This window comes from Ochotona princeps, chromosome 11 (genome assembly GCF_030435755.1).
Source record: "Ochotona princeps isolate mOchPri1 chromosome 11, mOchPri1.hap1, whole genome shotgun sequence".
Lineage (NCBI taxonomy): Eukaryota > Metazoa > Chordata > Mammalia > Lagomorpha > Ochotonidae > Ochotona > Ochotona princeps.
In genome coordinates this window covers 14,688,478-14,709,361 of record NC_080842.1, presented here as the reverse complement: position 1 = coordinate 14,709,361, position 20,884 = coordinate 14,688,478, and the positions used below count along the sequence as shown (strand labels likewise).

At 38.4% G+C, this 20,884-nt stretch overlaps 1 protein-coding gene across 1 annotated transcript in view; it reads left to right on the top strand.

Moving 5' to 3' along the window:
- The window catches only part of TNKS (tankyrase), a 173,388-nt gene that overhangs the window by 49,596 nt on the left and 102,908 nt on the right, over positions 1-20,884 (top strand). The window contains exon 3 of the mRNA XM_058669847.1: positions 1,486-1,581. Within this exon, the coding sequence (XP_058525830.1) occupies positions 1,486-1,581 (96 nt within the window). The remainder of the gene's footprint in view (positions 1-1,485; positions 1,582-20,884) is intronic.

The following is a 20,884-nucleotide window of genomic DNA, read 5'->3' as shown; positions in this document are numbered from 1 at the left end:
CGCTGCATCTTCTCATGCCACAGCTAACTTTTATTATCCTAAGTACAAAACAGCCTAAGCAGATGTAAGACAAGAGATAACAAATGTTCACATTCCTAGCAGCTGTGTTCTAATTCTGTATAAGGCTATTGTTTATCCGAAGCCGTTGACACCCTGACCTGTGCATCCAAGGAAGAGAAGGAGCTTTATAAACAGCTTACCACTTAGGAGGATTGATTTCCACATATTCCAAGAGAATTCTTATACTTACTTTAGCAGGGGATTATTAATAAGTAAATATTAGGAGCTCATCAATGATAGTAGCTCATAACTTATAACTAAACTGTACTTGAGTAACTTGTTTCTGCTTGGACCAGAAATGTTTGATTTCAGATTGATTCAATTCTGGGATATCTGCATTTAGAGAATGAGATATCGTGGAGTTGGAGTGAAAATCTCAACATAAGTTTAATTTGTGCTTCATATACACTCTATGCAGGTAGTCTGAAGATAATTTTATACAGCATTTTTAGTACACCTGCATTTTGCTGCAGCCCATTAAATAAGGTCAAGTGTGGAATTTTCCGTTTGTGCTGTTCTGTGGGTGCCCAAGAAGTTTAGGACTCTGGAACAATTTGAATTTTCAGATTAGCAATGCCTGGGTTTATTAGTCAGTGGTTAGATAATGTTACAGCAGCTTTCTCCTCATTCACACACATACCTACAAGCCAGATGTGGCTGAGAAATGTTTCAGATTAATAAAATGTTACTTCTGGATTTTGTTTAAGCAGTGATTCTGTCATAGATTCCTCTGCATCTAAGAATTTCGCTACTTTCTACCCAGCATAGCATATGTATTCGAAGTGAGTTTCTGTTTCTAAAAATTTTTGATAGAAAGAATTATTGTAGGGAGATCTTTTTGCAGGTCCACTGCAGGGGACCAGAGTTGCATGCATTACCATGTCTGTTAAACTTCCTGGAAGCCAGCCAGCGTATTATGGTGAGTTTCATATGGAAGCGGTGAGCCACTAAAAGGCTTGCACAGTCTCATAACTACTGAGGAGAGAAAGCATTGGGAAATTCATCAGTAAAGCAGCAGCAGCAGCAGCAGCAACAAGCAGCCACAGTGGTAGTAAAGACAGGGCAGGTTCAGAGTTAGCATCCTTCACAGAGAGTCAGGGAGCACAGAGCTTCCCCTGCTGCTGCCTAAAGCAGGCAAGCTGAAGCTGTCGATTGCAAGATTGTTCTCGTTTCCTGTTTATGATGTTAGACCATGTGACACTACTGTACCCTAAGTTGCCAACTTCACCTTACTCTGGAGAAGGTCCTTTGCTGCAGTGCTTAGCTCCTCTTTTTTTCCTTTCTTTATTTTCTTTTTTTCTTTTTCTTGAAAGAGAAAGAAGTGTGCAATGTATGTTTATGCCTACACCATGCCGAGGCGACACTTACCAGTAAATAATCTCTGTATCCCGGAGGTAAGATACTGTTTCTGCTTCCCCTGCACAGTGCTGCTGCAGCACGGAGCGGATCCAAACATTCGGAACACCGATGGGAAATCAGCCTTGGACCTGGCAGATCCTTCAGCCAAAGCTGTCCTGACAGGTAAGGAAACAGAGAGCTACCAGACCATTCTGTCTTTGGGACCAGTAGCTTGATTTCATAACATCTTTATGCATGGGATTCTTTGTTTCCCTGATAAATCTAACAAACATATGTGTCATCTACTGCCTTCTCATTGATCTGTTATGTCTCAGTTGCTGTGCTGTCATAAGCATAAGCAGTGCGATTGCTTATTCTACTTAGAATTGGAATATAAAATCATAACCTGAATTATTCACTCATATTTTAGCCGTTTTTGTGATTTATATAATTTCGTGGAACCTCAGCCTGCCAGTTGTTTCTTTTAAAGACCTTTACTGTTGAGCCAGCAAGGACGTTTGTATGACTATAAAAGTAGCTTTGATTGGAAAGACAACCTGCTGCCTTATTACTTGGACTGAGAGTTAAATATGCTGCTGCTTCACCCTTGCCTCCTCGCTGTTTGTATTTCTACTGTATGTTTTCACTTTTTACCATGATGCTAAGCTGTTTTTAACTGAACCAATATATTACCATTTTACTTTAGATAACTGCACATTTTTGTGTTAAGTATTAGTTTTATTCAAGCAAATGTCAAGAGCCAGCAAAGACGAACTGTTTCCATAGAAGGGAGCTCTCATAACCATGTAGAAAATAATGCTATTGGTGATAGGATGTTGAGCAGCTGTTTTCGTTGATCTTCACTCTCTGGATGCTGTGTTGGATCTGTTTGTGTTAGTACCGGTCTCTGAGTCCTGCTGCCTTTGCCCTCTTTGCTGAACTGACCTTTGGAATCCGGAGCCACTGTCGCTGCAGTACCAACAGAGCTGCTTTAGGTGATGGGAGAGTAAATGACTTTTAACCACCTTTTCAATTTGCCAGTGTTAGAAGATAATAAGCCTTTTGTTTTCTAAATTCAAAGTCTGTGCTATGCATCTTAACAAAGATTTTGAGGTGAATGGAAACCATTGATATACAGAAATCTTTGAAAATATGTGGAGTTTTTGCTTGGTTACTCTGCATAGAAAGACAGCTTCCCACTGTGCTGAAACTAATATAGCCCTTGGTAAATCTCAGCATTATGATTTTTCTCAATTAATAAAAGGTTAGGTGCTTTCAGTTACTGAATCAAGCTTATGTACGCAAGAAGACTAAAGCTATTTAAATCAATGTCGATGAAAAGAAATTTAAATATAGATGTCCTGCTTTAAATAATGCAATGGAAATACATAGCCTCAGGCCTGCTTAGGTTGTGCAGTCTTTCAGTCTCCTGCCGAAGCCCAGAGCAGGGAGAGCTGCTTCACAGTGGTCTCCGACCCAAGGAGAAATTGAGCTCCTGGCAGCATAGCCACGGTCTATTATAAATGCTGAGCAAGGCTGGCTGTGTATCCAGGCGTCCTCCCTCTGACCTTTCCTTCTCTCTGATTCCCAACACCTGCGGTGACTACTTCTTCCATTCAGTGCAACATGGCCTTTAGGTCTGCTTTTACATTTTAGAAAGACATTTGTGTAAGTTATTGATGATATGTTGCCTTTCTTTGTAATAAATTTCAGGGAAGTTTATATTGTCTGTTGTTAGTTTATATGGACTAGACATTCCTGGAGGACAGATGCCATATCCATTAAAATTGATTTGAAATCCATCCAGTACTGTTCTTTGCTTAGATAGGAAGATATTAAATTCTTCTTGGTCATAATATTGGTTTAGTTAATCTTTTTTTTTTCCAAGGAGGTCCACTCTTGGAAATAATATGTAACTTTTCAAGTACAAAAAACTAAGTCTAGTAATAGTTGTTAATTCTGATGAAAAGATAACCTAGTTCTACTTACATGCTTGTGTTATGTAACAGTGAAATCTACTCCAAAGTGTTGTCAATTAATAAAAGCAGGTTCTCTGCTACTAGATTATTTACAGTAAATATATAGGGGAAGTTTTATTTCTAAAGCTAAAGTTTAAAAATTAAGCATTTTTAGGAGGGTATCTTTTTTTTCTTTTTAAGAAATGTCTTAATTTATTATGTTTTCATTATTATGCCAGATGCAGTTATAGTACCACTACTTACTTTGCACTGAAGTTTTCGTTCTTAAATATTCTTTCTTTGGGAATTTTCTTACTGAAAATTTAAATCCTATTTTTCTGGCTACTGTTGTGCCTTACCCAAATCTGTACAAGTGAGCATGTATCTTCTTTAAAGAAACTAACAGTCTGAACATGTCTTTTTATTGAACAAATAAAAGTATGTGACAGAGGGCCACCCCCTTTTATGCATAAGGAAGGGAGTTTTAGGAAGTTATGCAAAACAACAGAATAGCCTTGGTTTTGCAGTTAAGGAGCTCCCAACATTGAACCATTTGCTTAGAAAAGTGCAGTTAGGTATTCAAAAAAGAACTTTTAGTTGGACAGACTGAGCAAACTGCTGCAGTATTGTGTAAGAGGATGATGATATGCCTAGGAGAAATCTTTTTTTGTTTATTTTCCTTTATGTGATAATGACTGAAGTTCTAGGTCATCAGCTAAAGGATTTGGAAGTATTTAGCGTTTGATTTACTTACTTTATTTTTTAAAAAAGAAATGTGAATATGAGAAGCTTAGAAGAGTATACGCAAATTTTATTGAAAAGGAGCTTTGATGTATTATGATTATGGTTTTTAACAGGTAACAGTTTAGCCTTTTTTTCCCAGTTATAAAAATGCATTTTGAAATGGGGAAAATAAGAAAAACATGATAAAGAAAAAAGTCGTTTGTGATTCTAGCACTTAGAGATAGCATTTCATTGTAGTTTATATATTTTTTCTGTGAATATGTATATTCTCTTCCTTTTTAATCAGATGATCCTCATGTGTTATATTATGCTTAATGATATTTATACTTTTAATTTAGCTATGTAGATGTTTCCAGAAGCCATATAGTATTTTTGCTCAGCATTAGTTTATAATTACCTCATAGCATCCCTCTATGAATATATTTTAATCCCTTAGTATTTAACATTTACATTGCTTTTATCCTTTATTCTTCATTGTGAATTTAGAGTCATTTTACCAGTTCACTGGAACTGACTGTGCTTTATTGCCATGTTGAATCCCAACATCCATAAACATGGTGTATTTCTTTGTTCTGGAGTTTCATGTTTAGAGAATGAAGGGGCTTCCCATTTAAAGGGCTACAGTGCCTGTGATATAATCATGGGAGAACTGCATTGAAGTTAAAGGTGGTTGGCAAAGCAATGTTCATTGCAGAGGGCTAGGGCTTTTACCCAAATAAAGGGCATTTTTTGGGGGTACTATCAAGCTTAGATGATGGCAGTGGGAAGCAGAGTCAAGAACAGAGATAAGAGCTGAACATTTGGAAGAGGTTTGGTGACCACAGAGAGGTTCCAGGAGCAAGCGTGGTGGGATTATAAAATGGGTGGGTGCAGTATAGTTGTCACACGGCTGCTGAGGTGACTGGTCCTAGTAGTTTCTAGGAAAAATAGGAGAATGAGAAAAGAAATTTATACTAGACCATCTCAAGAATAAATAAGCTTCAACCTGGGTTCATTTTACGTCAAAGGAAACAGCTATGATTGATGAGCAGCCTTCACCCTGAGGAGTCAGCTGTGTTCTTACTTACCATGGCTTGTTTAAACCAGCATAATATACCTGGGACCCTACCTTCCCTTATCCTATCTTGTTACTTTACACTGCTGCTGGGATAAGACTTAAAGTCTTCAACATGATCCATGTGGACTTAATGATCTGGACCCCACCCACTTAGGTCTGGTAGCCAGAATCAGCTTAAACCACACTTTAGGATTCCCTCTTCACACTGTGCATCCTGCCTATCACTCATTGAGGGCCACTGGTCATTCCTTTTGTTGCTTTAAGCAGTTCGGGCCCACACCTTCATTTTTCTCCCCACTGACCTTGTGGGGCTCTGAACCTCCCTGATTGCTCCTCACTGGGGTGGAGAAGTCTTTCTAAAGCATAAATCAGCCAAATGATCTGAAACTTCTTTGGTCAGTTCTCACTGACCCTGAGCAGAAGGACCTCTTGCTTCGGCCGCAGCTGAATGCTTGCTAGTCCTTAAACAGCTGATGCTGCCCTTTCGTTTTATCTGGGCTGCCCTTGGCTGTTCACTGACATGAACAGTCCAAACTTCACATGGTGTGTTAGTTAAACCTCTGCTCAAACATCTACTCAGGGTGCAATGTTCTCACTCTATGACTTTGTTACCTTGTTTTCTTGATATCTGAAATTGCTGTTTTGTTCTTGTTTGCCCCAATTGAATGGAAGTTTCGTAAGAGTTTGGGCTCTTCTTGCTCTTATTCACTTCATGAAAACATCGAAGTTCTAATCACGAGTAGCTGAAGGTAGCGTATTTTCCAGACCCTAGAAACATGTTAGCCATTCATTATTTGACATCTCATATGTCACACAATAGCCTTAAAAAATGATTTAGGTTTTCTTGTTGTCATGTGTGCTTCTTAACACATCACTGAATTATTTTTGATTTGAGAAGCAGACAGATAAAGGAATGTTTTCTGTGTGCTGATTGACTCCCCAAAGGCCCACAATAGTTGGGACTGAGCCAGGCTGAAGCTAGAAGCTAAGAACTCAATCCAGATCTCCCACTTGGTTGGAAGGGATCCAGCTACCTATTGCCTTCCAGAGTACACATCTGTAGGAAGGTGGACACAGGAGTGGCGCCAGGAATAGAACCTAGACACTCTGGTTTGGGGTGTTGATATACATTAGTCTTGATGCCCACTCCACACAAAATGCATCTTCAGAATGTTTCAGTTGATATTTTAAGTGAAAAATGTACTGATTTTTATCAACAGATTTCTTGTCTCCTTGGTTGAAAGCATTTCAGTTCTAGAAAGATTAATCTGCCCGTAGCTATCACATGAAACTTCAGATGTAACCAGGGCCTGATGTTGATTCTTTTCTTCAGTTTTTCTTAATGATTCTTCTAATGTGGCAAATTGTACATCACATGCAGTATATTTTTACTGTTAACCTACAAATTTGAAGACAGGTTCTGATGCTGGTACACTGAAGTTTAAAATTATTTAGTTATGTAAGTTGTTAAGAAGTGCAGTTGTTCAGAGTGCATCCTAGAAAATAAGCCCCAAGAGGAAATAAACCACATGTTACTTTTGAACATAAGTGGTGTGTTTTTCCACCTGAATTTTATAAAGGGAAATTATTATATTAAGATGAGTTCCTGGGTTTTTTTTAATTACCATTAATGTCATAGCAAGGGAAGTTAAAACTTGTTATTGTTGAAATGAAATAGTGTGAATACTTATTTTAAAGGTATGCTGAAAATGTTAATCCCTTAATTAATTTTGAAGAAAATGTTGTTTGTAATTTCAGATGTGAGTAGGATAGCTTAAGGTAAGGTATTGTTATTAAAAGTGGTTGAAACAGGGCCCGGCATCGTGGCCTAGTGGCTAAAGTCCTCGCCTTGAAAGCCCCGGGATCCCATATGGGTGCCGGTTCTGATCCCAGCAGCTCCACTTCCCATCCAGCTCCCTGCTTGTGGCCTGGGAAAGCAGTTGAGGGCCCAATGCATTGGGACCCTGCACCCGTGTGGAAGACCCGGAGGAGGTTCCTGGTTCCCGGCATCGGATTGGCGCGCACCGGCCGTTGCGGCTCACTTGGGGAGTGAATCATCGGATGGAAGATCTTCCTCTCTGTCTCTCCTCCTCTCTGTATATCTGACTTTGTAATAAACTGAATAAATCTTTAAAAAAAAAAAAGTGGTTGAAACACTTTTTTGGAAACCTTAAACCATGAAAATGAAAATAATATAAAGCTAATACCTTCTTAAAAAAACATAAACAACATAAGACACATTAATTTAAATTTTAGAAATATTATTTGCTCCTTGAATGCAACATTCAGAGGTTTTCTTGAAACTGGTTTTCTCCTTTTTTAGCATTTGTTCAATACTTTATATTGAAATTTTTTCATATTACTTAACAAACCAGACTTTCCTTTAAGGAATTAAATGACTTTATGTAATATGTACCAATAATTGCAAATACCCTCTGTAGCCTGAGTGAGCCAGGTGCTGTGTTCTGGGGCTTTGATACTCAGAAGGAAGCTACTGGGTAGACTTCGTTGTTCCCGTTTTCACAGGGGGAGAGGTTAAGTTGCTTTTACCCTGTGACTTGTACATAGGGTGATTAAAGGAAATTGTTAGGATTTGAACTAATGTATTTTGGTCCCTCAAGTCATTGCTCTTATATACATATAATCATTGTACTTATTATTGCTTTTTTTTTCACCTTGTAAATCTTTTTATTCATTTGGAAGGATGTGGTCGTGCCCAATGTAAAAATAGGATCAGATCAGCTGAAAAACTCAGGGCTCAAATCCAATTTAATATAATGCTTTTCTACTTTATTAAAGAGTCTTCTTTTCTAAAAGGTAGTATTTACCTAATTTATGTTACCTGCAAGGCTCATCACTGTATTATTATAATAAACTGAACTAATTTGGTAATAAGATGATCTATCAAACCTTGTAGATACTCTTGTCTTTGCTGTAATTTATCAGTCAGCTTGGTTAACACTCAGTGCTTTACAAAAAGCAGTAGTAGCAATATTTAAGGCATTTGAGTTATTCTTAGGGGCAGCCCAAGTAATGCAGCTCAGCTCTGTATGAGTTTCAGACAACGATCTGTGCGCATGGAATGGAAGGGATCCAGAACTGTGTTTAAACAACCCCAGCACTCTAGACTTTAAGCTCTTCCCATCAACTGTTTTATGTAAGTAAAGCGGTTAGGCTTATATCATTAGGAACAGCATGATCTTTCAACTCTTTGCAACAACATATTTGTGAAGCATAATAACTTATTAGAATATACTCTGTGAGCAGCTGGCATTTTCTCTAATAAACTGTACCAACTGTGTATTATTTTCATTGCAATTTGTACTTGAGCCTTAACTAGAACCAAATTGTTGCTGTTTAAAATGATTCTTTGAAAATTTTATTATAATAAAGTGCTGTTAACATTTATTTTCATAAAATAACACATTGACAGAATTCATTAATGCTCTGGTATTATAATGGTTACTAACTCTAGTCATTAAAAATTTGTACTAAGTGTTTATTTTAGTGTAATTGTAGATTTACATGCAATTTTAAGTAGTAGTATAGGAAGGTCCTCTGTACCCTTTATCAGTTTCCCCCGGTGGTAAGGTCTTGCAAAAAATGTGATATAATATCACAGCCAGGATATTGACATTAATACAGTCAAGATACAGAACATTTCCAGCATCAGAGTTATTGTTCTAGTTTTTTCCTACTTTAGCAGCTTTTTTATTTTCTGTAAGAGATTGTGTTTTTATAGAACTAAAAAAGGGAGTGTTTTTATGGACCTGGAAAAAAAAAAAAGCATACCTGTTCATTGAACACAGAGCAAAACCCACTCTCTGACATTCAGGAGAGTGGAGGAAGATAATTTTATAATGAACAGAACAAGGGGTCTGCAAGTTATCACTTCACACTTATATGCGGGTTTCTTTTACTTTCCTTTAATGTTTCCTGTCCCAAGATTTCTTTTTATGGGACCCACATAGTGGTATAGCAAGGTAGTCGTCTGCTTGTGTTGTTGGCGTCCCATATGGGCTGAAGTTCCGTCTGCTCTATCCAGCTCCCTGGTTATGGCCTGGGAAGGCATTGGAGAATGGCCCAAGGCCTTGGGCCCCTGTGCCTACGTGGGAGACCCAGAAGAAGCTCCTGGCTCTCAGCTTTGAATCAGCCCAGCTCTACCCATTGCAACTGTTTGGGGAGTGAACCAGCAGATGAAGATCTCCTGCTCTCTCTCCTTTCCTCTCTCCCTTCCTCTTTCTGTAACTCTGACTTTCAAGTAAAATAAATAAATCTTTCTACAAAATTTCTTTATTTGAAAGGCAGAGTTATAGAAAGATAGGGAGATCTTCCATCTGCTGGTTCACTCCCCAAATGTCTATAATGGCCAGGACCCAGCCAAACTGAAATCAGAAGCCTGGAGATGCATCTGTGTCTCACATGGAGATGGCAGGGCCCCAAGCCAGCTTCTGCTGCTTTCCCGGGCTCATTGACAGGAAGCTGAATTAGAAGTGAAGCAGCTGGGACTCTTAACACTGCTATGGGCTGCCTGTATTGCAGGTATTGCATTGCCACAGTGCTGGCTCTATTTCCCACTTAATGGTCCACAGTGCTTGTGGCCTTCCTTTGATTGGTGAGCAATAGGAGGTTGGTGTATTCTTCTGCAGATGCTGTGAACAGATTGGACTGTGATCTTTTGTTTGTTTAACCAGGGCCTTGAGTTCCTGTGCAATCTGTAGAGTCTAGCATTAGGATACTAAGAGATAATAGAACTCTGAATCTTGTGACCTCAGGTCTTGCACATTCCACCTGACCCTTGTACTAGCCCCTTAACTTGAGTAAATCTTTAGTAGGGAGTTAACTTAGGATCATCACAGTGAAGACACAGGAGTTGTAAAGTCTACATTAAAGGCCTCAGGAATAGGGTCTGCATTTCAGTTAGTCTTATTTCTTCCCTAAATGTTTGGTAAATTTCACTAGTGAAACTCTTTGGGCCTATTACTTCTTCATTTATTGATTAAATTTGTAACGGGTATAGAACAGATCAGATTAATTATTTCTCTTTTTCTGAGTTTTGATAATTTATATTTCCAGGAATTACCCACTTTCATCTAACCTGTCACATTTGTGTGTAGGGTTTAAGGTTTTCTTCTTAGATATCCATGTCTGCAGGATCTGTGGTAATATCAGTTATTTTTGTTTTTTCTCTCTGGTCAATTTTATTGATCTTTTTAAAAATCAATTCTTTGTTTCATTGATTTTTTTCTTTCCTGTTTGAATTTTTTTCCTTTATCTCTTCTTTTCTTTTGCTAATATTGGGCTTATTTTGTTCTTTTCCTAGGTTCTTGAGCTCAGAGAACTGAATGAGACTTGCCCCCTCTTTTCTAATGTACACATTTAATGTTACAAGTTTTCCTCTAAGCACTGCTGTTGCTGTGTCCCACAAATTTCATATGTGCTATTTTGTTTTTGTTTTTTTAAATTTTGATTTTTATAAAGAGGACAGATTTCATATATTTCATAGGTATAATTCTAAGATAGCTTTATTCACTCCTCCTTGCCATCTACCATTCTCTAAAACCCCTTCCTCTTTTTTTTTTGTTTTGATTTTACAATAACAATTTAAATTTACTTTATAATCACTGGCTTAAAACACCACTAACCACAATGTTGAACAAGTATAGGTAGAAAAATCACTGTTCACAGGAATATAGACAATAGCTAGAAACAGTAATCAAACTGTAAGATGTCCATTCTTAACACTGTGAGTTTTTTCTTTTTCATTTTTTTTAAAGTTTTGATTAACAACTCATCAGAAAAAAAACTTAGGATATTTGTCATTTTCTAGCTGGTTTATTTCAGTAAGTATTGTGGGCTTCCATTACATCCATTAGCCATAGGAGGAGTGTGTCTCAACACAGTCAAGTCAGTATTATAGATTGACAGCCAACATCATATTGAATGGAGAAAAGATCTGGAACCAGAGAAGGAGGTCCTCTTTCTTTGTTGTTGTATAGTTATAGTTTAAGCCAAAGCCATTAGATAAGAAAAAATAAAATATTCAAATTGGAAAGGAGAAGATCAAATTATCCTTGCTTTTACAGTTGACAAATGTTCCATATAGGTAAACTGAAAGACTGCTAAGAGACAATTGGAACCTATAAGAGAGTTTGACAGTGTTACATGTTGTAAAATCAACACACCAAATCAATAGCATTTGTATATACAGACAATGCCATGGCTGAGAAAGAACTTGTGAGACCAGTACTATTCACAGCAGTTACCTTCTTCCCCCCAGATAAACACTTTAGAAAAAATTTAACCAAGGGTATAGAAGATCTCTGTAGTGACAAAACATTTAGAAAGAAGTAGAAGATACCAAAGGAAAAAAAAAAAAGAGCGAGAGAGAATCTTATATGTTCATGAATTAGAAGAATTAATATCATCAAAATGTTTGTACTACCCAAAGTGATTTATACAGTGTTCTATCTTCCCATTTGTCTAATTCGATGTATTCTTTTATCTTGAGATTTCCTCTTAAAAATTTTTTTTGCTTCATATATTTTCCAATTTTGTGATTTGGTACATACATATTTTTAAGATTGTTACCTCCTCCTGGTACACTGACCCGTTTTTCATAATATAAAGATTATTTTAGATAATTTTCTTTGTTCTAAATTCTACTTCATTTGATATTAATATAGCCACACCTGCTTTTTGGCATTGATATTTGTGTGACAGGTATTTGTTTTATCTTTTTACTTTTGACATGCCAATATCACTATTTTTGACCTGAGTTCCTTTCCCATAGTCAGTTAGTCACATCTCTTATCTTTGCTGTCAGTTTCTGGTTTTTAATTGGTGTCTTTAGACTCTGAAACCTGTGCTACACTGTAACTGTAATATAATGAATTTTTGTTGTTTTAAGCTACTGTGTGATAACTTGATATAGTGGCAATAGGAAGCAAACACAGTACTTATAGGTTGTTGCTTTTGTTTGGTTTGAAACATCCCTAGTTCTTGGTATGGCAAGTTATTTTTCTGTTGAAATTTAGACATTTTGAATATAGTTAGATTCTGGATCTGGCTTGTACCTGTTTTCGCTGCCTTAATTCGATGCTGCCTTCATTCAGTCAGTTGTGATTAGAAGTGTAGGTTCCCCACCCATATACATTTAATACTCAAGAGGGAATTTGTCATTCCTGTTGGGTATGGATAGGAGTTCTGCCTTCCCACCAGGCCTGCACTGCTGCCTTCTTGTTTGGGAACTGTATTACTGCTTCTTTTACCCGTATGGTATGGTGAAGAGTGGCTTCATTGCCATTACTATGGGCTATAATGAAAGTCCTAATTGTCTACCAGGTCTCCTCTGCCACCACCCGAGGGGAAAGATATAAGGGCATATTGCTATTGCCAGGTGACAGTGGAGCTCCATAGTTGCCACTAACACCAGAGGGAAGGCAACTAGTAATTGCCTGGCAGAAGTGGTAGTTCTGCCTTGAGAGTCTTGCATTATAGCATGGTGAGAATGCTAATTTAGGCTCTTCATAATGCAGTTCTAGGAAGAGTTGTAAGATCTGTGTTGACATGGGAGGGGCGGGACAAGTTTGGGTGTTTTCCTTTGTTTGGTGTTTGGTTAAGTGTATTGGTTTATATGTAAAGATTTTCTGTCTTGCTAGCTTCAGCCCTTTCTGTTCTTTTGAGTAGAGAGAGCTGGCTTTTTTGAAGTCATTTTCGTCTTTAGCACTTAAACTTGGGTTATGTAAGACAAGACCTTGGGAACACATTACCATATCATTTCTTGAGCTCTAGGGCCCCCAGTCAGTCTGGCTTCTTCTCTTCGCCTTTGAACATTCTAACATGTTTCTATTATAAGTGATACACAGGAGTTTTAGATGTACTTAGTGAGAAGAATAGGGAAACATGTGTTTATTACATTTTCCTCAGATGTCCTAAAACTATGTTTTTTAAAGATTTATTTATTTTTATTACAAAGTCAGATATACAAAGAGGAGGAGAGACAGAGAGGAAGATCTTCCGTCCGATGATTTACTCCCCAACTGAGCGCAACGGCCGGTGCTGTGCCGATCCGAAGCCGGGAACCAGGAACCCCTTCCGGGTCTCCCACACGGGTGCAGAGTCCCAAGACTTTGGGCCATCCTCGACCGCCTTCCCAGGCCACAAGCAGGGAGCTGGATGGGAAGTGGAGCTGCCAGGATTAGAACCGGCACCTATATGGGATTCCGGGGTGTTCAAGGTGAGGACTTTAGCCGCCAGGCCCCCTAAAACTATTTTTTAGTTGGTTAGTTATAAGTATAGTTAGTCATTACTATATGGAAGCAATCATTACTCTAACAGACACTCACTAGGATATTTAAGCATTGAATAGAATTGCATGAGCAGTAGGAACTCTTGTGATAGACCATTTTTCTTCTTCTTTTTTCATGTGTTTGTTTATATTTAAATTTATTTTTATTTGAAAGACAGATTTACAAAGATCTTCCATCTGCTGGCTCACACCCCAAATGGCCCCAATGGCCAGAGCTAAGCTCATGTGAAGCCAACAGCCAGGAGCTTCTTACAGGTTTTCTATGCAGGTGTAGGGTCCCAAGGCTTTGGACCATCCTCTCCTGTTTTCCCAGGCCACAAACAGGGGGCTGGATTGCAAGTGAGGCAGCCAGGACACAAACCAGTGCCAATATGGAATGCTGTTGCCACAGGTGGAGATTTAGTCTGGTACACCCATTGAACCAGCCTGCCCGTATTTCCAAATCTGTCAGAAACCTAGATTTAAATAACAGATGTAAGGAGAATACTATTGGACCCACAATACTATTAATGTAATGGTAAAATTGTTTAATGCTTTAACGTTTAAAAGCAAGGTTTGGATTTTAGTATTTACAATTGAAGTATAAAAAAGAGTACTTAAAAAACCAGAGTTATCAACAACTACCATGCTATCAGTTGATAATGGGTAGAAGCTCATATTCTGCATGTCCATTGTTTTTTGTGTTGTTTATTAATTCCTTTTGTTCTTTGGCTCAGCCCTTGAACAACACGTATTTTCCTAGTTTGTTTGTCTTAATGTAGAAGACCTATTTTGCTGAAACTTTAATATGTTACTGAAAAAATGGCATGAGATCTTTATTAAAATATAGGAGGTGTTATTGAATGTGACGTTAAAAAGTAATTTAGGATCATACAATGTAACTAATGAATAAATGAATATATATATATAAAAAAAAGTAATTTAGGATCAAGTTAGATGCATAGTTAACTAGCTTAGCATTGAAGAATTGACTAGTGGATATTTCATAGATACTGGCCTTTTTTCTGCGGTTTTCCAACTTTGCAGTATACTGCCAGTGTGCCTGTCTTAATGTTATTCATTCATGAGGGTGAGGAAATCGGAGCAGGATATGATGCAAAGGATCTAAATTGAGTTAAAAACAGAAGTCTTCAAACAGATGTTTACTTTTGTGCCTGGTATTTCCGGGCAGAAGTGTCCTTGGAACTGCATTTAACACCTTCCAGCATGCAATTGCAGTACTTGTCGGTGAGGAGCATGTGCTAGCTGGTGGGATGAGGCTAACCAGATTATTCCCCATTTGCTTAGGGAGCAATTTAATGAAGCTTTGGGACAGGAAGCGAGTAATTGATGAGCCTGGGAGGCACAGCAGTATTCTCAGTCCCTTTTCTGCTATACAGAGGAGCAGGCATCACTAGCAGCATTCACAAATCTAAACAGGGTGAACAAGGTAGGTGGCTAAGAAGCTGAAAGAGAACGTATGTGTATGTATAGTTCCTGTTATTTTTCAGTGGCAGTGCAAGTTGCTGTTCAAATTCCTGGCAGAATCTCAGCCACATTTCTTGAGCATTTACGTTATGCTGGTCACTGTGCTGTGTTTTGCCACATTTGCAAGTAACTATAAGCTAAAGTTGATAAGAAGATTGGAAAGGTGCTTTCATAAGTCATGTGATCTGACATTTTGTTTGATTTTTGATAATTCTGTATTGTTCTGTCATGCCACAGTCTGCAGCTTCTACTTAAGAGCTGCTGTTAAATAAGCTAACAATGTATTTTTAGTTAGCTCACTTAATACAAAATTAAATTCCTCCTATTTTAAGGAGGAGTTGGGATATGCCTTAACTATAAATCCATTATAAATCCATGGTATATAAAACTTTCCTGCCATAAAGTATGTAATGTTTGGTCCATTTTATGCCACTGTAATCACATTTGTTAACAAGGAAAAATACAAAAGATTATGTTGCACTGACTATATTCAATATTGCCATTAGGCTTTTGTTTCCTAGATAAATGAAGTAAATACCAAGAAAGAAACTGTGGGACAGGCATTGTGTCATAGCAGGTTTAACTGTGGATTGGGACACTGCATTTGTATCAGTGCCATTTCAAGTCCTAGCTACTCCGCTTCTGAGGCCATTCCAACTCATGTGCCAGCACAGCAGCAGATGATGGCTAAGTACCGCCACATGGGAAACAGATGGAGTTCAGTCTGAAAATAAAAAGAAATTGAGAAACTTTGTATTCATTTGATGCTTATTGATTGCCTAATGCTGTTGATAGACCCTGAACATTTTAAAACAATATTTCACAATTTTATACAAGGATTCCTTCAAGAAAATTTTTTTCTTGAAAAAGTGTCCAGTTTTTAAGAACTTTCAACTTGAATCCAGCTTTAGAATGAAGATACATTTTTCATGAAATGGCCTTGATGCATGTGTTGACAAACCTTTAAAGGGAAGATTAATGTTACTTGTATCTGCAAATGTAATCAGATTCTATGTTGAATTCTTACACAAGGTTTGACTAGATAATAATGGAGTTTTATTTGATATTTTTGTGTCCTCAGAAAACTTAGTCATATCTGAAACTTATAATCAAAGCTTTCATAACTATATACCAGACCTTGCATTATTCAAATATGGTGTATTTTCTTTAACTGAGTACATAGTATAATTTAAGTCCTAGTATTATTTTTTTGCTTCGAAATTGCCCTTTAAGCCATCAGGCAATGAACTTGAGCAATCAGAATTGCATGTGTTGTATGTTATTGCTGATATCAAGCTTCTCTGCTGTTTTTCACAAGTTTTTATTATTTTTGTTTTGAAAAATATTCATCTTACAAGAAAGTTTAACAACCACCAGCAGCATGAATACCTATCAGCTCTTCCCAAAGATTTGGCCCTTGCTAACGCTTTCCAAGATAGTTTTGTATCTTTTTCTCTCTAAGTATATTTCTTTCACTCTTATCCCTAAACCATTTGAGTTACGTGAAGACATTGTGGAGGTTCATGCCTCAGTACCTTAGCATGTGTCTCCCTAAAACAGGGCATATTCACTCACTTAATAGTAATGCAGTTATCACCCTTTGGGACTTACTACAGCGCTGTTTATTGTGCAATTCATCTTTCAACTGTTTTATGAAGATACTTCTTGACCTGTGATCTTTTTCATCAATACAGAGGTATTCCGTTTCTTGAAACATCTTTGGATTTTTTTGAACCTCCTCATGAGCACTGAAATTTTTTGACCTCTACCTAGTTGTTTTACCACTCTTTCTACAGGTGAGCTTGTATCCCCTGAGATGTTTGCTTTCTTGTAAAAAAATTTTAAAAAGCTGTTTTAATTCTAGTAATTATGAATCATAGTACATTACCACTTATAAGAAATGCGGGATACGGGCAGGCACGGGATGCAATGTTTGAGACACCATGTGGGATTCCTGCATCCCATACTAGAGTGCCTGCTTCCAGTCCTGGCTCTGCTTCTGATTCGGCTTTTATCTAATCCACCCTCCTGCTCAAACACTTGAGTTCCTGCCACCCACCAGGGGGACCTGGATGGAGTGCCTGCCTCCTGGCTTTGTCTTGGCCCTACCCCAGGTGTTGTGGGCCTTGGGGGAGACTGAGGTAGTGGATGGAAAAGCTCTGTCTCTGCCTTTCCAATTAAAAATGAAATTAGGCAAAATCGTTAAAACTTGGGAATAAATGCTCTATGGAGCCTTTCAGAAAGTGAAATTCAGAATTTTAAATTGCCAAAAAAAAAAAAGAATTTTAAATTGCCATGCTAAAAATATGTTAATGATCTTCCCAAAAGGAATACAATGCACTGGTTACCCGGACAATATTTTCTAATAATTTATAACTTTCTACAGTAAAAATGTATAAGAAGTATGTTGTCTATTATTTGAGGTGATAAAATATTGGTGCCTACCTAAAGGCCCCAATACAGGAAATTGGTTGAATAGCCTGTGGTATATGAATATAATAGAGTATTTCACTTTCATGATCTACTGTTGGATTGCTTCTTAGCATAGTGAGAAAGTTTGAAAGGAGTACTTATGAATGCATTCCTTTTCATAAGAGACTTTATGTAGTCACTAGCCTTCAAGAAGGTCCTTGGTCCCCCTGTCTCCTGTCTAGTATTCACACGTTTATGTACTTGCCTCCCACCTTGTGCCAGGGTTATTTTGTGTGATGGGTAGCATGCACAGAACGCATGCTGTGTCACTTTTGAGGTGATAGCTTGTATTGGTCTCTCTCTTGCTCACTGTCTTGCCTCACTTGCTGTGGAGCAAGCAAACTGCCATGTTGTAAGCTGTCCTACAGGAAAGCATAAAGCCTCTGCCTAATAGCCAGTGAGAAGCCAGGGCCTGGCAAGGACCACACGGGAATACTGGGAAACTGATTCCTAAGCTCCAGATAAACCCTGAGGGCTTGTCACCCTAGCCTACAGCCTGGCTGCAGCCTGGGAGAGATGCTGGGAGAGTCGGAAGCATTCAATTAACTGCTCAATGCCTTTTGTCTTTTCTAAAATGGAGCACAAAAAGGGTAAATCACAAAACATTCCAATTGGTTCCCTAAAAGGGGGTAGCACTCCAGGAAAGAGAGTGCTGCAAAGTTAAGGTGTTTCCTATAGCATTTGTGTATAATTGTAATATCTGTAAGTGTGTTAATATACTACATTATTAAAAAAAATTAATGCCTGGCGCTGTGACACAGCAGTTGAAAGCCTCCACCTGCGATGCCAGCATCTTGTGTGAGCACTGATTCGAGCTCCAGTCTTGCTGCTACTTTTTAAAGATTTTTTTGTTTTACTGGGAAGTCAGAATTACAGAGGTAAGGGGGGAGGCCGAGAGTGTTTTTCATCAGCTGACTCACTCCCCAAATACCCTTTATGGCTGGAACAGAACACATGTGAAGTTGGGAGCCTGGAGCTTCTTCTAGGTTTCATGTGAATTCAGCAGCCCAAGCGCTGGGATCTTCCTCCATAGTTTTCCCAAGCCATTAGCTTGGTGCTGGATCCAAAGTAGAGCAACTGAGATATGAATTAGTGCCCACATGGACTGTTAGCACTGCAGGGAGAGGATTAGCAAGCTATGCTACCACACTGGCCCCCAGCCTCTCCACTTCTGATCCAGCTCCCTGCTAATACACCTGGGCAAATAGTGGAAGTTGATCTCAGTACTTGGGCTGCTGCCACCCACATTGAGATTTTGGACTCCTGACTTTGGCCTGGCCCATTTCTGATATTTGTGACAATTTAGAGTGTGAACCACTGGGTGGAAGGTCTCTTTCTCTATAACTCTGCTTACAAATGAATATACAAATCTTATAAAAAACTCAATCAGAGAAAGAAAAAGCCTGTAAGTTATGAATGTAACAACATCAACAAATGAACTGTGTTTCAAGTAACTTTTGAAATAAATCAAGAATTAATCCAAGTACTTTAAAAATAATTGAGGGGTTTTAATTTTAATTACTTTGTTTTAATTTTTACTTAGTTATTTTCATCTTATTTGGAAGGTCTGTTGACAGAGATCATGTTTCTACTGGCTTACTGCCCAATTGTCCCGGGTAGATGGAGCTGGGCCAGATAGAGACCAGGAGTCTCCCATGTGGGTGGTAGGGACACAGGTGCTTGAGCCATCATCCTCTGCTTTCTTCCCAGGTGCGCATGAGCAAGAGGCTGGATCAGAAGCAGAATAGCCAGGACTCAAACTAGGCATTCTGATATGGTTACCAGGGTCCCACGTGGGAACGTAAGCCATTGTACTGAACTCCCATCCCATTTGGGGTTGTTGTTTTTATGTTGCGTAGTATAGGAATTCTGTGTGCCATAGTAATTTTGAACCAGTGATATGTATATTGTAGTGAACATGTTGGGAGCCAGGACTCTTACTATAGAACAATCAACAAGCAAATGAGGAAATAGAAGAAAAAGTAGAAGTTTGTAGAGTTGGACTGATGTTGTATATGTTAAAATAATCTTTTGGGGGGGAGTATCTAGCTGGGGAAAAAAGAAGCTAGAAAACAATGAGACCACAATGGCAGTGATGCAAGCATATACCCTGGATCTTGGTTTCTGCATGCTGTTCACCCTGTTTAAAGGTACCAGAAGTCTAAGTGGAGGAGTTAGGACGAGGAGGGTATGAAATCAGGTGATATTTTGTGGTACTAGAAAATAAGGAGGCGTTGAAACAAAAATAAATGTATCAGAACACAGAGACCAACTTAAGGTGACTGCCATTATCCAAATCTGGGACAGTTGCACCATAAAATGGTAGTAATATAACCATTGATTAAAATAAGTATATTCATACATGAGTGTATGAATGAAACAAGTAGTGGCTATAAATCTTTTTTACTATGGAATGCCAATGAATCCATGTAGATGGACTATGTACCTAGAAAGTCACCATTTGTGGGGCTGGCACAATGGCTCAACTGGCTAATCCTCTGCCTACAAGCACCAGCATCCCACATGGGCACTAATTTGTGTACCCACTGCTCAACTTTCCATTCTGCTCCCTGCTTATTACCTAGGACAGCAGGAAGGATGGTCCAAAGCCTTGGGACCCCACACCCACCTGGGAAACCGGGAAGAAGCTCCTAGCTCCAGACTTCAGATCGGTTTAGCTCCGGCCATTGTGGTCATTTTGGGAGTGAACCAATGGATGGAATATCTTTCTCTTCTTTTCTCTATAAATCTGCCTTTCCATTGAAAATAAATATTGTTTTTTAAAAAAAAAGAGGAAAAGAAGGAAGGAAGGAGGGAAGAAAGGAAGAAAGGAAGGAAAGCACCGTTTGCAGACATCATAGTAAAGAGTACTCAAGGCAGGAGTCATTAATGGATGCTAAATTTCCCAGGCCTGCTTTGATGAACAGCAGGGTATTTGCAGGCTTCTAAGTATATCTACCCATGGATAGCTTAATCCCTGGAAGACACTAGAGAAATTTGACAGTACGTGGATTGGGTAATCAAATGGACATTACAGATGAGAGTTCAATAAGCCGTGTGTGCTGGCAGGTGGAATTCATACCTGAGAAAGGGACATACCCTTCCTCATCCATTTGCTGTGTTCTAGCTGGGGATGCATGTTTCAACACAAAATGTTAGACCAATCCAAACTTAGCAACATTCTACAAAACTTTATCCTGTATTTTACTCCCCCTCCTGAAAAAAGTAAGTATCTTCAGAGATAAAGCCTAAGAAATTAGTCCAGAATAAAGGTAACTAATGAGGTAATGACCAAGCAGTGCAGATTGTGTTAATCTTGTTCATTTGATCCTCATCCCCTGGCAGTTTTAGAATGCTAGACTTGTGAAGATGTGGACATGGGAAGTCCTCTGAATTGACGAATAATGCCTGTACACAGAGACAGAAATAGACTGAATCACATGGTCAACTCTTTGTGAATGAAAATGAAAATTGTAC